Raw genomic sequence first — 18,330 nt, forward strand, 5'->3', positions numbered from 1 at the left:
ATCTTTAAAGGTTTTAATGAATCTAGTATGTGTTTCATAAATCAAGAACCTCTGCTCAGCCCCCTCTCAGTTTAATAAGGGTAAACTAGGAAATTGCTCTGAGCTGAAGCAAAATACATTCATATAATATTGAAAAGTAATAGATTTTTAAATGTGGGGTGTTCTGGCTTGCAGGCGAGGTTTTGCTTCATAACATCGGCGCTATATCATTACCCTGAATGGGAAACCAGCTGCGGCCACGTGTTTAACAGCATCAAGATGTGAACTAGCACAAAGGTAAATATTATTTGTAATAATCCTGAAAAAAAAAAAAAAAAAAAGCCAAGAAAATCATTACTTCTGGACCCGGGGCCAGGAACATTCGGTGGTGTCTGTGCCGCAGCTCTCTGGTTTTTAACAGCACAGGCTTTTTTATATGAACAAATGGTTTATTACACCCCTTTCTCTCCGGCACTTGAAAACTTTTTCATCCCTGCCCCGTTCCTCCCTGCCCCACTGCAGTGGAACCCATATAAAAATATCTTGCGGGTTTTACTGCAAAGTTAATTGAGACAAGTTGGAAGGTCTCTGAGCGCGCTCGTTAGCACCACGGTCCCAGCCTGCCTGCTGCCTCTCCCCAGCCCTGTGGGGGTCAGACCCAAGGCTGGCAGGCGGGCAGCCCCCCTGGGACGTGCCCGGGCTTGGTCACTGCTGGGGAGCGGGGAGGGTCCCCCCACCCGGGGCACCGACCCCCCCGGGGCTGCTCTGCCGGGACCAGCGTAAAGCGCTGTGTAAAAGTCTGTCTAACCTCATTAGCTGTCACAAGTAACAATGCCGGGCTGGCAATAAAGGCAATTTCGAGCCTGTTGGCCATTAATCACCGCCTGACAGTTGTGAATAGGGGTGGAAAAACTCTGTCCCCACGGTTCCTGCTTCGGCGTTTAAGGTTACCTCCATGCGCAACCGGAGCGGTGGGGTGGAAAGCTCTTGCTCACCAGTCCCGCCCCGTCCCCATTCCCATCTCCATCCCCATTTCCATCCCATCCCCATCCCTGTCCCTGTCCCTGTCCCCATCCAACGGTGCTCCCAGCACCCTCCGGCATGGCCCAGCTCTCCTCCCCAGGCTTGGCCGCTCTGGCGCTCCTGGGGGAAGCTGCTCTAAAAGGCAAACCCAGCACTTTGCTAACCGTGATGCCTAATAACTATTTAATACGATGTTTGTAAAGTGCCTCGAGGATGAATCGTGCTCCATGAGCGCTTGGTGCTGCTGTAGCTCACTGCGGCTGTGCTGGGGCTTTTACCCGGGAGCTGGGAGCTGCTCTGGGTGCAAAGGGACCCTCACCCAGGTGCCAGCTGGCGTGGTAACCTGTTTCTTGGCATGGCGAGCCCCAAAGTCATCTGGTGGAACCCCAAAATTGCCAGCAACTATTGCAGCTCCCCCTGGAGCACAGCGGCAGCAGGGGACCGAGTTTGCACAGGGTTGGATGTGCATAAAAAGTTGATTTTTTGTTTGGCTGGGGAGAAGAGAGAAAGCTGCTCCCTAGCTGAAACCTAAAGGAGCAGCCGACCCAGTGAGGGAAAACTCGAGCAAAAGCCAGGGCTGCCAGTGCTGCAGTGGGGCTGGGGGGCTGCAGGGAACTTGGCCAGGCCCCTGGCCACTCTGACATGGCTTTGAAAGGGAAAGGAGGTGGGGAGAGGGACTGTGTGGGGGGGGAAATACTTAACAAATTAAGTCTATCGAACGTTATTTGCAGATTACGGTGCAGAATTGTGTTAAAGTATGTCCGGGCTCGTTACATGTCAGTGCTAACAATACAGCACTTGGCAATCAAGGCAGTTCCGCGGCGTTGGCCATTAATCATCCTCTGACAGTCCTGAGCTGGAAAGGAGGAAACCGTTCACATGTGCTCGCTGTACCTCTTTACCCTGGCTGCAATCGGGGCAGGAGAAGTTTCCTTTGACTCCCTGCCCACCCGTGTCTCACTGACGGGCGATAAGCAGAGGGTCCTGATTTCATGTCCCAGGCATTTCGAGGAGCACTTGGGGCAGGCAGAGAACAGGGTTGGCATTTCTGCCATCGCCACGACACATCTCATGGTGCTAACAAGCTCCCAGGGGAACAATTCCTCTGGGAAGAGGCTCTTGGGAAAGGGTTAAAACACGTAGCATTTCTGCAGAATTTTCCTCTCCATCCTCCATCCTCTTGCTCCACAGGCTCTTGCTCACCCCTAACCTTGGGGCTGGGCGGTTCGTCCTTGGAGAGGATGATCCCAGTGGAAGCCAATGTTGCTGTCCCAGCACAGCAGAGGGGAGCTCACCCCAAGGCTTTGCTCCATGCTCCACATCGTCCCACAGACGCCAGCCCCATGGCCGGGCGCCAGCGTGCCAGGTCATCCTCCCAGTAAATAAAGGAGCAATGTTTCCAGCCCCCCGACGCTGTTTTCTAAAGGGAAATGATTAATGGCACTTGGAAACCACAATTCATCCCGGGAAAGAAAGTAGATTTACTCAAAACATGCGTGAGAATTAGCACTCGGATCAGCTCCTAGGGCAGAGGAGGGGAAGCTAATGGCAAACAGAGCCCGTCTGTGCACAGGGGGAGAAAATACCCTGCAAAAAACACGGGCTGGAGCTGAGATGGAGCTGGGGGTGGGAGGAGGAGAGTGGCCGCCAGAGCTGGGACCCCCTGGGCTGGAAACCTCAGTCGCTCCTTCCCTTTCTTCGTCTGCCCTGCAGCCGAGATGGTCACGGCGCAGAAGAAGGGAAATCTCCTCCCGTGGGCCTCCCAACGCAGCATGGGGAAGGATGAATGTTGCTGGCGGAACCCAAACCGGTCATTCCCAAATGTCCCAGAGGTACCCGGGACCAGGGAGAAGCAGGAGGGGTTTTGTACCAAAACCAGAGAGTTCCTGCCTGCAAATTCCAAATGCTTTAGAAAAAGCCCGTTTTCAGGCTGGGTGGAACAGTCTCACCCTGTTCTTGCCAATGGGAACCACTGGGATGACTGGGATGATGCTGGGGTGCACCGCAGCAGCACTGAGTGTCGAGCCATTGCGCTGATACTCCAGTTGTCCCCATAACAGCTGTTGAGGTGCTTCATCCCTGGGGTGCAGGAAACCTCAGAGATGGGCAAAACACAGTTTTCCTCCATGAGGGTGGGAGGGAAGCAGCCGCGGCAGCCCCAGACCAGAGCATGGTTCCACTCGGATGCAGGAGCAGCATCATCATCCCCCCAACAGCGGGTCCGGCTGAGCTGCAAGAACAAGGCAGGGGCTGGCAGGTTAAGAAATGCATGAAGAAGGCTTTCAGGCATGAATCCTGACCTGGATCCAAGCCACTGTGCTCTCCTCTACCCCGGGGTCCGTGCAAACGCTGGGAGAGCAGTGAGGGAGGGGAAAGGGCTCCCTTGAAAGGAAGCAGGGACCAGTGGCACGGATTTACCACCCGATTCTGGAGATAAAAACAAGATCTCTGCCTTGATCTCTGCTCTGGATCAAGGCAGCAGCCGGCCCCATGCAGGTCCCCTCCCATGAACGGCGTGAAGGAGCTTGGAAAGGGCTCCAGGAGGGTGATTTATTTGTGGCATTCCGGGAAGGGCTGGGGAAGCCTCGGCGAGGTGCTGAAGCCCAGGTCAGGAGTCAGCCCTGTCTCGGTGATATATTTAGAGCGGAATAATGTAAGCGACAGGAGGAGAAAAAAAAAAGTCTGTGGAGGAGGTGCAGATCCATCCCCTTGGCCAGGGAGTTACTAGATGATCTGAGCCAGGGAACAGATAGTTGGATTTCCCTAGTTTCTCCCTTCAAATAAATCACAACTCCAGAGCCCTTTAAACTCTGCAATATGATCTGTTCCAATAAGGAAGGGAATGAAAGGCTGCGTCTCTCTGGAAGCCTCCAGAGCCATAAATCTACTATGTACAAACACATACCAGATTTCCAAGTGCATTTATTTTATTGTATTGTTTTAACAGAAAAATCAAACTGCAATAAACTCAGTCCCTCATTAGCTGTCTCTGTGTCCAGGCCAAACGCTGCTAACAAATAAAATCAGGACAAAGGAATGTGGCTGTCGGTCAAAAGCCCGACCGGGCGCTGACCCCCCAAAAGGCGCTTCCCCACAAGCCCCACGGAGGCAGCGGGATGGGGAGAGCTGAGGAGCCAGCTCCTGTGCTGCCCATTGCTGCAGGTTCACTGGGGTTTGTCACCCCAAATCCTGCATCCTTCTCTGGGACCCAGCACCCCTCCCATGGACCCGGTATCCCTCCCATGGACCTGGCATCACTGCCATAGATCCAGCATCCCTGCCTGGCCCACGCCGCAGCAGCTGGAGTTTGGTTTAGGAGTTTCTCGCATTAGTTTGTTGTGGTCCCTGACGTTGTGTGTCCCAAGCGAGATGCTCAAGAGCAGCGTGGAGCACAGGGCAGGGTTGGGGGCCTGTGTGTGCTCCCACCCCACTGGGCTCCATGAGACTGCCCAGCTGCCCACGTGAAGTGGCTTGCAGAAGTACATCTGAACTCATTAAGCACCGGGTCAAACAACACCCAAACTGGCAATCGGGGCAGTTTCGGAGTTGTTGGTCATTAATCATCCACTGACAGTCCTGAAGGGTCCGGCTGCTCGGCTGAGCGTGCCTCTCTGGGGGGACGGGAGAGCCTGGGGACGGGGACGTGCCTGGCACCGGTGATGGTGTGGACAGCACAGTCCCCGCTGAAGCTGCCCCGAGGGACGCAAGCAGAGGGTCCAGGCACGGAGCAGAGCTGTCACGTCCAAAGTGCAGGAGATGCAATGACTCGGTCCGATCCGGGAAAAAAACGAAAATAAACCCTGAGCTGCCCGGGAAGGAAAAAGAAGCCTGTCTGTAGGATTTATGGTGCTGGCGCGGCCGAGCCAGAGAGCCCAGAGCAGCGCCCGCGCCGCGCGGGTCCCGCCTCAGCCCACGGAGAAATTCCTTACTTATTGAATCACATTTGTCATCCCTAAATACATATGCAGGCCCGTGTTTCTGAATCCATAAACATCTTTAACTAACTCCGCTCGGCGAGGCCTCTTTCAGCAGTAATTTATATTTAACTTTTTCCATATGCGGGGCCTGTCGCGTTGGTGTCATTTCCGGGAAAACCAGGGGGGCTCGGGGGGAGCCGGGGGGCGCGGGGGGAGCCGGGGGGAGTGCAGCGTGTCTTGGCCCGCTGGAGCAGCCCGGCTGCTGGCACGGCGCGAGAAATCCACCCGGCAGAGCCAGTGCTCATTAATCATTTGAACTACTAAACTGCCAGCTCCTTTCAAGATCTTTCAAGAAGTGTTTTCACCCAAAATAGAGTTGAAAACGCGCCGGGCCCTACTTTCAGAGTCTCATCCATCTGGCCATTATGGGGAGTGTCAGGCAGCTCTGACAGACAAGGCTGCTCTGTTCGAGGGGCCCCGGCTCCCGCAACCTGTCATATCGCAGGGCTGATTGCATCTGACAGCTCCATTTGTACCTACCCAAGAGATAAAAGGGCCGTTCACGGCGGCCGAGAGAAGGGCACGGGGGAGAGGGATGAGCAGGAGCACCCCGGGGCGGCGGTGGGATGCGGGATGCTGGCAGCATCCCTGGTACCCCGCTCCACCTCACGCTCGCACCGCGGAGAAAATTGGCCCCTCTCCCCAAAAGCCCATCGCTGCACCACGCTGGGGTGCAAGCGGAGGGGTGTCAGCATGCAACGTGGGGTGCAACCTGAAGCAACGAAAGGCCGTGAGCTGGAGGGGCTCCTGTGCCCATTGCCCACCCTCAAGCTGTGCTGCGGCTCGGTGCCGAGCTCTCCCCGTGCCCTGGCCCACACGGAGCATCCCCTGCCAAGCTCCCGGAGCTGTCGGCCCTGTGCTGGCTCTGCCCTGGCCTCCATCTCCCCCCAAATTCATCTGCAAGCATGCAGGGTGCTGTATGCAAACTCCCAGTGCTCAAGCAGTGTGAGCCAGACCCCCCAAAAAAGACAGGATAGACCCCAACGCTGCAAGAGCTTCCTCTGTGGCTGCGAGGACTGCGGACTTTGCCTCGCACTAGGATGCACCAGCAAGTGACCCGACTGCTGGGGCTGGGACTCCTGGAAACCGTCTGCGACAGCCTGGTGCTCCACTTAACGCTGCTCCCTGGGGAGAAACCCGGCCGAGCCCTGCCCCAGGCCTTCTCCTGGCTTTTTGTCCGCGGAGAAGCCAGGCAGGTTCATCTGCCAGCAGCGGATGGGAGCTGGCGTAAGAGCCGCGGGTGCGGGGGGCTGGTGGTGCATGCCGCAGGATTCCCCGGTCGGTGCCATGCCGGTGCATGCAAGTCATGAAAGTTTGGGAATTACCAAAATGGCAATCGGGGCAGAGCACTTCTCTGCAGCTGGAGGAGCAGGCGAGGCGTGCACCCAGCGAGCCCTTTCTGAGCAGTTGTTCCTAATACAAAATTCAACCAGAGCCTAAGAGACGTGCAGAAACCCCAGAAGGAACAAAGGGCTTTTCGGCTCCATTTCCCAGCAGCCAGGGCGGCAAATTCCCCTTCCCAGCCCTGCCACGCAAGGGGTTGTTATCTGGGACAGGTTAAGCAATAATTTTCTTGCAAACCTCGGGTTGTTCCGTGCCTGTGACAAATCAGCAGCTCCCTGTGAGCCTGGCTCGCACTTTGCTTCATGTCAGAGACATTTTCCACAGAACATGGCTCTTCCCACCTCGGAGGGAGGACCTGGCCACCGTCCCGCTCCAGCCCCGCGGACGTCACTGAGCCTGTGCAGGGATCTGGAACGAAACCCCACGAAGGTAACCATTGCTCCAGCAGAAACAATTAGTCACTTCTATAGGAGCTCTGCCCAGCGGAGCAGGGCTCCCGGTCTCGCCACTGGCTTTGCCACTGAGGGGGTGATGAGCAGCCCCATCCTCACGTGGGCACTGGCCCTGAGCTGGGATGGTGAAAGGGCCAATTTCTCCCCAAATGCTGGTGGTGGAAAAGGGCTCCTGGCACCGCGTGGAACTCAGGGGCTGCAGGACCCAGCTTGGCTAGGGGGGAAAGTGGGAGAGGAGCATGGCATCGGCCAGATCTGGGTGGTAGCGAGAAAATGAGCCAGGAGAGAAAAATGCAGCAAATCTTCTGGGTGCTTCAGTCTCCCCTCTGCTCCCTCCCCAGCAGGAGAGGAGCGCAGAGACAGCAGTGAGGGCTCAGCAAGGAAGATCCAGCACATCTTCAAACGCTTCAGTCCCCCTCTCTCCTCTGTTCTCCACTCTCAGAGCATCCCCAACCACCCCTCCTGCGGGAGCTGCTCACAGAGAGGTGGCACCAGTACCCCCAGGCTCCCACCGGTCCCTTTTTCTTTGGAGCAGCAGCATCTCCTTCTCCCTTTGAGGCACTGGTGGCCGGTGGAGATGCATGAGCTGCCGCAGTGGGCAGCGGCACCGGTGTGGCCCCGCGTGCCGCCGGGGAGCTGCCCTCTTGCAGATAGGAGGGGCAAAAAAAAAGGCCATTTCAGTTCTCTGCTCCGGTGGGGTGTCTGCAGGCTGGGTTCACAGGCAGTTACAAAGCCCCCCTAAAGCCACCAGATGCCCAGGATGCTGCACGTCCTTCACCTGCCTCTGGGTTTTGCCAGGCTGGGAGGGCTCTGACTCTCGATGCCAGGAGGGATTGGGACCACAAGATGTTGGCCGAGGTTACGTTGCATCCTGCACAGCACCACGGGTGCCACCCAGCTCTGCTCAACCCGTCGAGGTCAGCTCTGCTGGCACAGCAGCGGCATCTCACTGTCTCTTCTTGCAAAGGTGCCTCCTGTGTGGGTCCGTCCTTGCAGAGGTCACATTCCTCCCATCCCACCTTGTGCACCACGCTGGAAGGTGGGATGAAGTCACAGTAAAGCTGCTCCGGGAGGTTTCCCTAAACGCCATGTTAGAAAACATTACGGTCGGTGGAAATCTGTTTGTTATTGTGAATTGAGCTAAAGGAATATACTCTGTAAACTGAGCTGTCAGCCGAGCGTCTCCCCCAGCGTTCTCCAGCGAGCATTTAGCTGAAACATTTGTGTATACAGAATTACGACTCTTCAGTTATTCATCATGATAATAAACAGAGAGATAACTATTAACCATGCATCACAGTAATGAACAGTATCACTTACATGAGTGCCAGTGTAAATCTGCGCGAGCCGGGCTGCGCTCTGCAGGGAGCGGCTGCAGCCCAGCGCTGGTTGGGGCTCAGCCCGAGGACCGGGGTGTTTTGCAGCCAGTGGCCCCGCACTTGTGCCGGATCGCCACGCTCAGCCAGCGTGGGTCGGCCGGCTCCAGCACCCGGGATCAGACATTGCAGAAGAAGAGGGGAGCCACGGCCATGGGTCACACTGGGCACTTCCCATGGGGTAACTGGTGACCAGCCAAAACCGGGTGTCCTGGCACGGTGGGGAAGATGTCGGTGCATCGCTGTTGCAAACTGATGTTGGTGCCGCTGGGAGAATTCGTACCGCACACCGATTTATGGCCAAGGAAGCGACGGCAGCGGCTCTTCAGCTGTCATTCAAAGCCATATGAAAGCCTTCTCCCACTCGCAGCATTCCTGGTCACCGCTGCGCCCAGGGTGCTTGCCCACGCTTTTCTGGCTTGGGGGGGCTCCCTGAGCACCTCGAGGTCTTTGTTCTTCTCCACTCGCCTCCTCCAAGGCCTCTCGTCATTTGTGCTGTCCCGCGGCTCAAACTGGCTGGAGGCAAACCACAGGCCAGGGCAGCGCTGGGCTCCGGCACGGGGCCACGCTCACGGCTGCAAACCAGGAGCGCAGCTTCGCACCCCGGTGCCCCCAGGCTGCCCCATCCGCTCCAAGTCACCGCTGCTGGCTGCTCCCTTCCCGGCTCTGGCACGTAGCCCCGGGCAGCAGGAGCTCTGCCTGCAGCGGTGTTGTTGGCTGCCGGGGCTGTCTCTGAGCGTGGGTCTGTCCCTCCAGGTCTGCTCTCGGCACACGCAGCACGAAGCATCCCCAAAAGCAAACCCCTGACCTCCGGGATGAGCGCGGGGATAGGAGATGTCCACACCACTCCGGCTGGGAGAACGAACACAGAGCCCGTATTCTCCAGGGCTTCCACCAGGGCTCACATGGAAAGAAAAGCTGCTTTATGCAGCTGAGAAACTTCTCGTCCACCCACCATCGCTTCTGCTCCGGCCCTTGCCTCTGCATCCTGACCTGACCTCCTCTTGGCGGGCGCGCACCAGCCCTCGAAGACTCTGTGCTCCGGTCTGGTCTCTGAAACGCCTTGTACGTCTGCGGGCAGACACCTCTGCATCACCTAAAAGACATCGGGGATTTGCGTGCAGGAGAGGAAGGAAAACAACAACAAAAATACGGCCTTGCTCTTTCATTCACATATTTATTAGGTGGACAGATCATTTGTGGTCAGATGGGCTTTGGGCTTTACAAACGGGGATATTTATAAGGCACACAGCACGGCGGAGCTGTTCTGCGTGTGCGTCCAAGTCATTCCTTCCCCGGCACAAGGTATAATGTTGCCTTTGTTCGGCTGCCTCCGACGGCCCGGCACAGCAAAGCGTGCCGTGCCCCTCCACTGCGCACCACGCAGCCCTGCATGCTCGCCGTTTAAATAGCGCACAGTCCCGGCGCGTCCCGGCTCTTTCCACACACACCGTGGCCCCGGCAACTGCCGCAATAAATCAATAGGAAAATAGAGGCTGCCAGTTAGACTAAACAAGTGCATTTGCAAGGATTGCTAACCCTCATTAATCACTCTGACAGTCCTAAAAACACATTTCCCCTTTAATGACTGTATTTGGATAATCAGAGCTTTTTCCTCGCGGCGGCGGGGTGACTGACGGCGGGCGCGATTGCGGCGAGCGCCGGCACCGGGGTCACCGGTGAGTCAAGCGCTGGAGGTCCCCGGCAGCTCGGGGTGAGCTGGAAAAGTTGCTGTTGTGCAATAGGGAGGGGAGCCGCCGGTACAGCCTCAACCCTCCCTGTGCCCGTGTCCAACACCCACCTGTGTTACCCCGGCCCCTGCCCTCCCACCCCAAACCCACCCCCCACCACCTGGGTTTGAAAGGGCCTTTTTTTTGTCGCTCCGCGTTGCCTTTAGGTGACTTTTGCCTCCCGGAGAGGTTTGAAACCTCGCACATTTTTCTGTATAAATGATGCAACACATTAATGCACAGCACATTATGAAAATGGTAATTCAAACCCATACAACTCTAAATTAAGCCATACATTATCCGACCCACTCAGCCATATATTTTGTAGAAAGACAGGATTGAATCAAATCAAACTGAAACTGTGGAGTGCAGGTTGTTAGACAGAATGATTAATAAAGTGCATCCCAGTGCTCTTATTATAAAATGAATTCTGCAATAACCTGGGCATACATTACATAGGCAGTTATTTAATATATTGGCAACACAATCATTCCCTAGCAGATAAAGCCCCCGAGTGTCAACTGCTGTCAGATGATACTTTGCAGTGTTTACACAGTCCGGCCCCAGTGCTGCAGTCTTTAGGGAGGGGAAAAAATATTCCTCAGGGAACCTTCTGCACAGCAGGACATATCTGAGCAGCATCCAGCTCCCACCATCGGTGGAGGGAAGGTGCACAGGCTCGGTTTTGGAGCCGAGAGCATCCTGGCACAGGAGGGGTTTGGGGGGAGAGGGGAGACGGACCTTTGCCGTAAGGGGAGGATGCACCCAGCAGCTTGCCCTGCTCTGGGCGAAGGACTCCAGCAGGACGGCGGGCTGTGCAAGCCCTTCGCCTCCTGCCCGGGCTGCTCCGCAGCAGCTACTCACTGACACGGCCCCGGCAGCCCCGAGACTCAGCGTCGGCCGCACCGAGCTATCGCACCTCATGCACGTCCATGGGCATCGCCCTCTCGCCCCGTGGCACGAGGCTCTCCAGTGGCACTGGCAGTGGCTACGGCCAGGGAGAAGCACGGGGGAACAAAATGCCGCGGCAGGGACCCACGAGAGGCATGGCATTTTGGCGCTGCAGCTGAAGAGCAGTGATTTACGCCGGTGCGGCGCCTGAGCGAGTCCGACACCGAGCAGCATAACCGGTGGGAATGGGGACCGCATCCACGGAGCAGCGATGCTCCTGAAGGAAAAGTGGGGCCCAGCATGCCTTCAAATGCCACCGCGGAGCTCCGCGGCAGAGGGGACGGTAGCACAGGAGCTGCCCCACTGATGCTCTGCCCGACGCCCCGCAATGCCCTGCTCCGCGGCGAACGTCGGCTGCAACGCCCTGAGCCAAAGGGTTCAGCATCCCGCTGGAACACGGGGACAGGAGACACCGGCGCGGTTGCAATAGCCCAGGCCTGGCACCCCTTTCCTGCCGCTGCCCGCCGGGCACAGCCAACGGCTGCAGCAAAGCCCCCTCTGCTCTGAACCCAGTCCTGCAAATCCCATGCCCTCACCCTGCAAATATCCCGCCCCGAAGGAGTGGGACCACCACAGGCAGACCCTGGGCAGAGCTGGACCCGAGCCACGTCCACCGTGGAGCGAGGGGTAGCCACGGACCCGCAAAACCTGCCTCCCCCGAGCCTCCGGGAGCTCGGGGACGGTGCTGCCCACCCCTCCTCCGGCTGAGGGGAGTCTGGCCCCCGGCACCACCAGCCTCTCCCATTTCCAGCAGGAGACCCCGGCCAGGGCCCTCCCTGCTGGCCGCACGCCTGCGGCCACGCTTGCAGGAGCGGGCAGAAAAATAAAAAAACCCCCTTGGCAAAACAAGTCCCTGTTCTAAGCGCATTATTTTTCAACTCAAAGGACACAAAGGAATTTAAACACAGGGCATAAGGCAATATAGAGAAGGCAATTAACTGGGATTAATTGCATGACTCACCCAAAATGCAACAGGAGTAAAGCGCTCAACAGCAGGAAAAAGTGATGTGGGGTGATAGGCGCACGCGGGATTTCAAGGGGGAGCTGGGGCACGGCCGGGGGGGGGTCCTGCTGCAAAGGTTGGGCTGCTGCTAGAATAAAAGCCCCTTCCTCAGGGCGTGGGGTGGGCAGCAGCACGGCCGCCCCCCCCTTGCTGCTGCCCAGTGGGTCTGGGCAGGCAGCAGCCCCCTGCCCAGCCGCAGGCTCGGTGCTCGGCGGTGGCAGACACAACCGGGCAGCTGGCGATCCCCGCCGGAGGGATGGGAGCCATGCCCATGGCAGAGCCATTTATCACCCCCCCCTACGCGCCCCTTGCACAGACAGCAGAAAAATTAAATGGGGGGGGGGGGGGGGGAAGAAGCCTCCGCGCCATCTCGCAGCTGCCCACACGCGTCCGACGGGGAGCGGGTGCAGGCCCCTGTTTATATTGTGATTTTGATCCCTAAAACTTCATTCTCTGCTAGGAGAGGGCCCGCCATCCGCTCCCCGCAGCGTCTGGGGGGGGGGGGGGGGGGACGGGACGTGGGACACACACACACACACAGAGTACTGGGGCTGTTTCCACCGATTTCAGCTCAAACGCCTTCTCGAAGCTTCCCTCCGCCGCCACACGCGAGAAAACCCGCCGTTCGCTTTCCTCCCCGGCCAACACACACGCGAGGGGGAAGGAACCGAAGGGAAGGGGGGGAGGGGCCGGGTTCCCCCCTTTTTTTCTCCTACCCGAGTCCCCCCCCCCCTCCCACCCTCAACCGGGACGGACCCCGATGCCCGGGGGGGCTGCGGCAGAGCCCCCTCTCGGTGCCGGGCTGGGTCCCGCCAGCCCCGGGGGGGGGGGGGGGGGGGGGGGCTCGGGACCGCCGCCGCCGCCGCTAGATGGTGCTGGGAGCCCACGGCCCCGGCACGGAGCTCCCCCCCCCCCCCCCCCCCCCCCCACCACACACCCCGGTGCCGGCTCGGAGCACCCCGAACCCCCCGGTACGGTCCCCCCCAGGTCCCGGTACGAAGCCCCCCGAACCCCCCCCCCCAGCCCGCGGCGGCGGGTCCGGGTAGTTTAGAGGGTGGGGAGGGACGAGAGAAGACACCACAGGGTGAATATAACCAAGAGTCATTTATTAACAAAATAAAGACTTACCAAGCCGCAGCTCATCCACCCGCCACGCTCTCGCCGCCCTCCCGCTGCTCCGGCCGAGGGGGCACCGCGGCCCCCGCTGCGTCCTGCCCGGTGGGGCCGCCGCTCTTCGGCCCCCCCCGCCCCTGCCCCGGGGAGAGGGGGGGGGGGGGGGTGGGGAACGGGACACACGGACGGACACACGGACACACAGACACACATACGGACGCACGGTCCTGAGGCCCACGGCGGGGCCCGGCCGCGGGTGGGGAGCGGCGCTGGCCGAGGAAAAGCCGCGGCGTGGGGATGGGGATTGGGGGGGGGGGGGGGGGGGGAAGTCGGGGAGGGGGGGGGCGGCCAGGCCTTCCACCGCTGCCGCCCCCAAACACATTGGGGGAAAAAAAAAAAAAAAAAAAAAAAAAAAAAAAAAAGGAGGGGGGGAAGAAAAAGATTAAAAAAAAAATTACATCTGTTAACTTTACAAACGAAGAAGAACAGAATCCCAGAATGATAAGCACGGAGGGGGAGGAGGAAAATGCCTTTTTCTCTTTTTTCCGCCTTGTGTGTCAGGAGTCATGCAAGAATTTCTCAGGAGGGAAATTAAGAAGGGGGAGGGGAAAAAAATTTTTTTCAAAAGAAACAGAAGGGAAAAATAAAAGCCCCACACCTGCAAAGTAAAGAATTTTTTTTTCTTTTTTTTTTCTTTTTTTTTTTTTTTTTTTTTGGACACAGACTTTTTGCATACCATTGATTCATTGGTGTATTAATGCACTTATATTCCCAGCTTTAAGCTAACATACAGTAAATAAATACACAGTCCAAGGAGGGAGCGGGAGGGGGGGCCGGGGCGAGGAGGAGGCTGGAGCAGGGGAAGGGGCCGCCGTAGTTACTGATATCCCAGTGCAGAAGCTGAAGTTAGTCTTTGGCCGTAGAGCGCGTATGGAGAGTAGTAAGGTCCGGCGGCCGGCAAGGAGGGCACCGGCAGGGCGCCGGCTGTGGGCAAATGGCTCTTGCCGTAGGGGTGGTACCTGTTTAGTCCCAAAGTGTGTGGGCTCCTCAAGGAGAGGGAGGCGGGTAACGTGTTGGGGCTCCCGGGGGCTGCGGGCGGGAGGTGGAGGTGGCAGGAGGCTGCGGAGCCCAGCCCGGAGGTAGGGTAACCCGCCAAGAGTTTTTCCGCCCCCGGCAGGGCCGTGTGGGTCCGTAGGTGGGTGAGCAGCTCCTCCGAGGTGGCAAACCTCTTGTCGCAGGGTCCGCTGGCAGACACCCAGTTGCATATGTGGGGCAGGGGGTCGTTCTGCAGCATGAAGCCGTAGGTGTAGAGGGGGTGGCCGGGCAGGCTGGGGGTGCCGCTGGAGGAGAGCGTGGTATGCACCGAGTGCAGCGGGTGCGTGGGGTACACCAAGGGGTATCCGCTCTTCAGGCTGCCGGGGTCGTGCACGCAGCTGGAGCAGTTGCTGGAGCCCAGGTGCGAGGCGCTGTGGTAGCTCAGGCAATACGGGTCCCGGCATAATCCCTGCATGAAGGAGGGCGGCGAGGCCCCGGTGAGCGGGCTGGAGCTGGGCGGCTTGCCCGGCAGCCCCAGCGCCCCCGGCAGCTGGCTGCCCACCAGGCCCGGCTTGGTGGGGTCCAGCCCGGGCACGAACTGGGAGGGGTAGCCGGCGTAGGCGCCGACGATGGAGCCGTGGTAGCCGATGCTGGAGGGCGGCAGGGGGAAGACGGAATGGCCCGGCTTGTAGGGCGAGACGGGGGCCACATGGCCGGAGGGCGGCAGGGCGGGGGGCTCCGACTTGCGACCCGAAGGGGGCTCGCCGTGCGCCCCGGGCTCCGCCGCCCCGCGCCCCAGCCCCCCGCCCGTCCCCTCGGGGCTGGGCTTGCCCGCTTCGGGCTCCTTCTTCTCCTCGACACCCTTGGGGTCGGCGTGCTGCGGCGAAGCGCCGCGGGAACCGCCGGGCGAGGCGGCGGCGGCGGCGGTGGCGGCGTGCGGGGGAAACGGCGGGCAAGCGGCGCTGGGCACCCGAAAACCGGCCTTGTCCGCTCCTCCCTCCTTGCGTGGCTCCCCGCCGCCCTTCGAGTAGGGCTTGAAGCTGGACTTGTCCTCCGGCGGCGAATCCCCGCTGCCCGGTGGTTTCAGGGCGGCGGGGCGGGCGGTGGGCTCCTTCTCGGCGGTGGGCAGCCCGGCGGCGGCCACGGCGTTCAGCTTGGAGGAGGGCGGCGGGTCCGGTTTGCCGATCTGCGAGCAGGTCTGGGCCAGCAGCGCCAGCGGGCTCTTCTTGGCGTCCAGCTGCGGGCGGAGCGGAGCCGGTAAGCTGGGGCGGGGGTGGGGGGGGGAAACGGGACCCCGACGGCGTCCCCGGCTCGGCCTTTCCCCCCCCCCCCCCCCCTGCCTACCTCCCATTCAACCCCCAAAATTCCGGGTCCAGCGGGGCCGGGCCCGGCGCCGAGCCAGGGCGCGGGGGATGGGGGGGACGCGCCCGGCCGGGGAGGAGAAGGATCGGGGTTGGGGGGGGGGGAGAGCCGGGCTGCAGCGGGTGTGTGTGGGGGGGGAGAAGGCAGGGAAGCAGCGGCTGGAAAAGGGGGGGAGCCGGGAGCGGCGGGCAGGGAAGAGCCCGGCCGGGAGGAGAGCCGGGAGCCCCGGGCGGACCCCGGGGAAGCGGGAAGGGGGGGGGGGGGGGGGGTGGAAGCGGCGGGCACTGACCTCGATGGGGCTGACGGGCGTGGAGGAGAGCGGCTGGAGGTACTCGGGGTGCAGGAGGTGGCCGCCGTGGGCGCTGAGCATCTTCAGGACGCGGATGGGCAGCCGGCTGGCCTGGCGCAGCGGGTCGGCGGGGGGCGGCCGGGGCGACGGGGCGCCCGCGGCTCCGCGGCTCGGCGGGGTCCTCGGCCGGGGCCCGCCGGGGGCACCGCTCATTTGGGGCGGGCGGCGGCGAGGGGAAAAAAGGGGGGGGGGGGTGGGGTGGGGGTGGGGGGAAAGAAGCAGGGAAGCGGGGAGGGGGGGGGGGGGGGGCGGGGGCGCACGCCGGGCTCCGCGGGGCCGGGCCGGGCCGGGCCGGGCCGGGCGGGCGGCGGAGCGGCGGCGGCGGCGGCCCCGGCGAGACGAAACCCTTCCCCGGCCCCACCGACACGTCAAATAGCCCCGATGGCGGCCGCGCTCCGAGGGGGCCGGCGCCGCGCACCAATCCGCGCCCGGCCGGGCCCCCGGGGCGGGGAGAGCCGCCGGTGGGGGGGGCGAACCGCCGCCGCCGCCGCCGCCGCCCCGCGCCGCGCCGCCGCGTGGGGGAGAGCCGCCCACGGTACGGATCGGATGGGATGGGATGGGATCGGCACGGCTCGGCTGGCGGAGCGTGGAGCGGCTGGCGTGGGTTGGCACGGCGCGGCTCGGCTGGCACGGCACGGCGCGGCGCGGCTCGGCTGGCACGGCACGGCTTATCATGGCGTGGTTCAGCTGGTGCACCGTGGCACGGCACTGCTGGCGCGGCACGGCTCGGCTGCCGTTGCCCGGCTTTGCACGGCACGGCTCAGCGCTCCTGCACCCAGTCTGCGTGCCCTACGCCCAAACCCGCACCCAGCACCTGTGCCCTGCCACCAGGCTGACCCCTGCACCCAGGCCAGACCCTGCACCCTGCACCCAGCATGCATGCCCTGCGCCCCATGCCACCCCGGTGCCACACAGGGCGAGGGCTGCCAGCACCCTGCCCGGGGGCCGGACACCCAGGTGGGGCAGAGCGAGGCCCCCGTGTCCCTGCAGAGGCAGCTGGAGGTCCCTGCTGGTCCCAGAGGCAACCTGTGCGCAAACTGGGGCAGCGCTGGGGTTGCTGGTGGGACAGTCGTGTCACCCAAACCTGAAGGGCCAACGCGGGTTGCGTACATATTTTTTTATTTTGCATGCGTTGCAGTCACCAGCATTTAAATTACTTTTAACACCGGCAGCGCTTGGCTATCACACAGCATTTTCTGTTCTTGGGGCAGTGACCAAACAGTTCACTGATCATTTCACACCATCAATAAATATGCAGCCGTCAGGGATGCGCCCAGGGCACCTGCAATGCAACAAATGGGGCTGATCTTAACCCGGGTCCCACAAAAAGTAGCAGTTCCTTTACGGACCTACAATACTCTCCTCTTTCAGGGCTTTTCTACTTTCTTTGGTTTGCAGTCTTAAAAATTTGCCAGTGACGGTGCAGACTGCTGTAGAACTAATTAAGCTTCCCAACAATTAACTTCCTATTTCTAGTTACCTTTTCCAGACATCTTTGAATTAAATTCACAAACCCCTGGGGCTCCACAGTCAGAGGGGGGGAGCTGAAAACCACCGTCCCACCGAGATCAGCCAGGCTCTTTCCATGAGGAGCCAAGGCACATGGATAAATCTTGGAGCTTTACCCCATCTCGCCGAGCCTGGCCCGATGTCCAGCGTGCGGCGGCTGTGGGGTCCTGGTGGGGTGGGGAGCTGCTCCCCTGGCTCTCCTGGGCTTCAGCTGGGAGCTGGTGGGAGAAGGGGGGCTCGGGGAGAGATGCGCAAAGGGATGGGGATGTGGGGTCGTGGGAGAAAGTCGTGGGGGACGGGCTGGGGCGAGTACTGAAAACCTTTGGCCTGGAGAAACGCGATGTGGTGTCTTTAGGAAAGGAAGGTGGGGAGCTGGAGGGATGCTCCACCTGCAATGCAAGGCAGCCGCGTGTCGCACTGCACACGCTGAACCCGTCTGCCGGGTCAGGTACTGAAAAGCGAAGGAATGAATGTTTAGTGCATGGGGGTGATGTCATCGTTGCGCTGCTAAAATCAAGGCTTATCTGGAACAAATTCCCTACTGAGAGTGCGGTAACCCCGTCCCTCTGACTGGCATGGTGTGCCACCAGCATGTTTATGACTCTGGATATTTGACATTTTCGTGTTTTCCTTCATGTACCTCTGGCTGAAGGCATATCATTTGCCAATAGCGGGTTGCACGGCGATTGCTGGCGGCGGAGCCGGGACTGGTGGGGAGAAACCAGCTTTCCTGGGGCTGGGTGCTGGCTCCGGGCCGTGCCACGGCACGGACCCACCTCTGCCCTCTCTGGGTTTGGGTTTCAGTGCCTCCTGCCTACCCAGGGAGGGAGAGGGAGACAGACACCTCTAATTAATCATATTAGCTCCTGAGAGATGCTTTATGTTCCAACAATGTCGCTATTATTAAGTTCATGCGGTCACCCCTCATCAAGCCCCTCTGCACCGGGTTCTAGGAAAAAAGGCTTTGCTGGATTTCCCCGGCGAGTGCCAGCATCGCCCTGGCGCAGCCCGACGTAGAGTCCCAGTTGTCCAACCTCTATCAATCACGCCGACGGTTGGACCTGTCAATTTTCCCTCTTTGTGAGGCTTTTTTCTTCTTTTTTTCCCCCTCCCGAAGCTGACCGCAA

General features: G+C 60.2%; 3 protein-coding genes across 3 annotated transcripts in view; 1 reads left to right on the forward strand and 2 right to left on the reverse strand.

Moving 5' to 3' along the window:
- Positions 1-18,330, reverse strand: part of ASH2L (ASH2 like, histone lysine methyltransferase complex subunit) — a 370,425-nt gene that overhangs the window by 131,621 nt on the left and 220,474 nt on the right. The gene's annotated exons all lie outside the window — the stretch shown is intronic.
- RAB11FIP1 (RAB11 family interacting protein 1) overlaps positions 1-18,330 on the forward strand; it is a 99,865-nt gene that overhangs the window by 71,436 nt on the left and 10,099 nt on the right. The window lies entirely within an intron of this gene.
- On the reverse strand, positions 13,366-15,853 carry ZNF703 (zinc finger protein 703). Its single transcript, XM_049831312.1, has 2 exons — positions 15,635-15,853; positions 13,366-15,220 (listed from the first exon to the last, which is right to left on the reverse strand). Exons 1-2 carry the CDS (start codon positions 15,845-15,847, stop codon positions 13,826-13,828), a joined length of 1,608 nt encoding a protein of 535 aa, XP_049687269.1. The 5' UTR covers positions 15,848-15,853; the 3' UTR covers positions 13,366-13,825.

Source organism: Accipiter gentilis, chromosome 28, assembly GCF_929443795.1.
Source record: "Accipiter gentilis chromosome 28, bAccGen1.1, whole genome shotgun sequence".
Taxonomy (NCBI): domain Eukaryota; kingdom Metazoa; phylum Chordata; class Aves; order Accipitriformes; family Accipitridae; genus Astur; species Astur gentilis.

What these genes read in the sequence shown, in the direction of transcription:
- ZNF703 (XM_049831312.1), bottom strand. Translation starts at nt 15,847, where the DNA reads ATGAGCGGTGCCCCCGGCGGGCCCCGGCCGAGGACCCCGCCGAGCCGC. An exon ending in CGCCCGTCAGCCCCATCGAG is followed by an intron (nt 15,221 to 15,634) that starts GTCAGTGCCCGC and finishes CTCCGCCCGCAG; the next exon opens with CTGGACGCCAAGAAGAGCCC.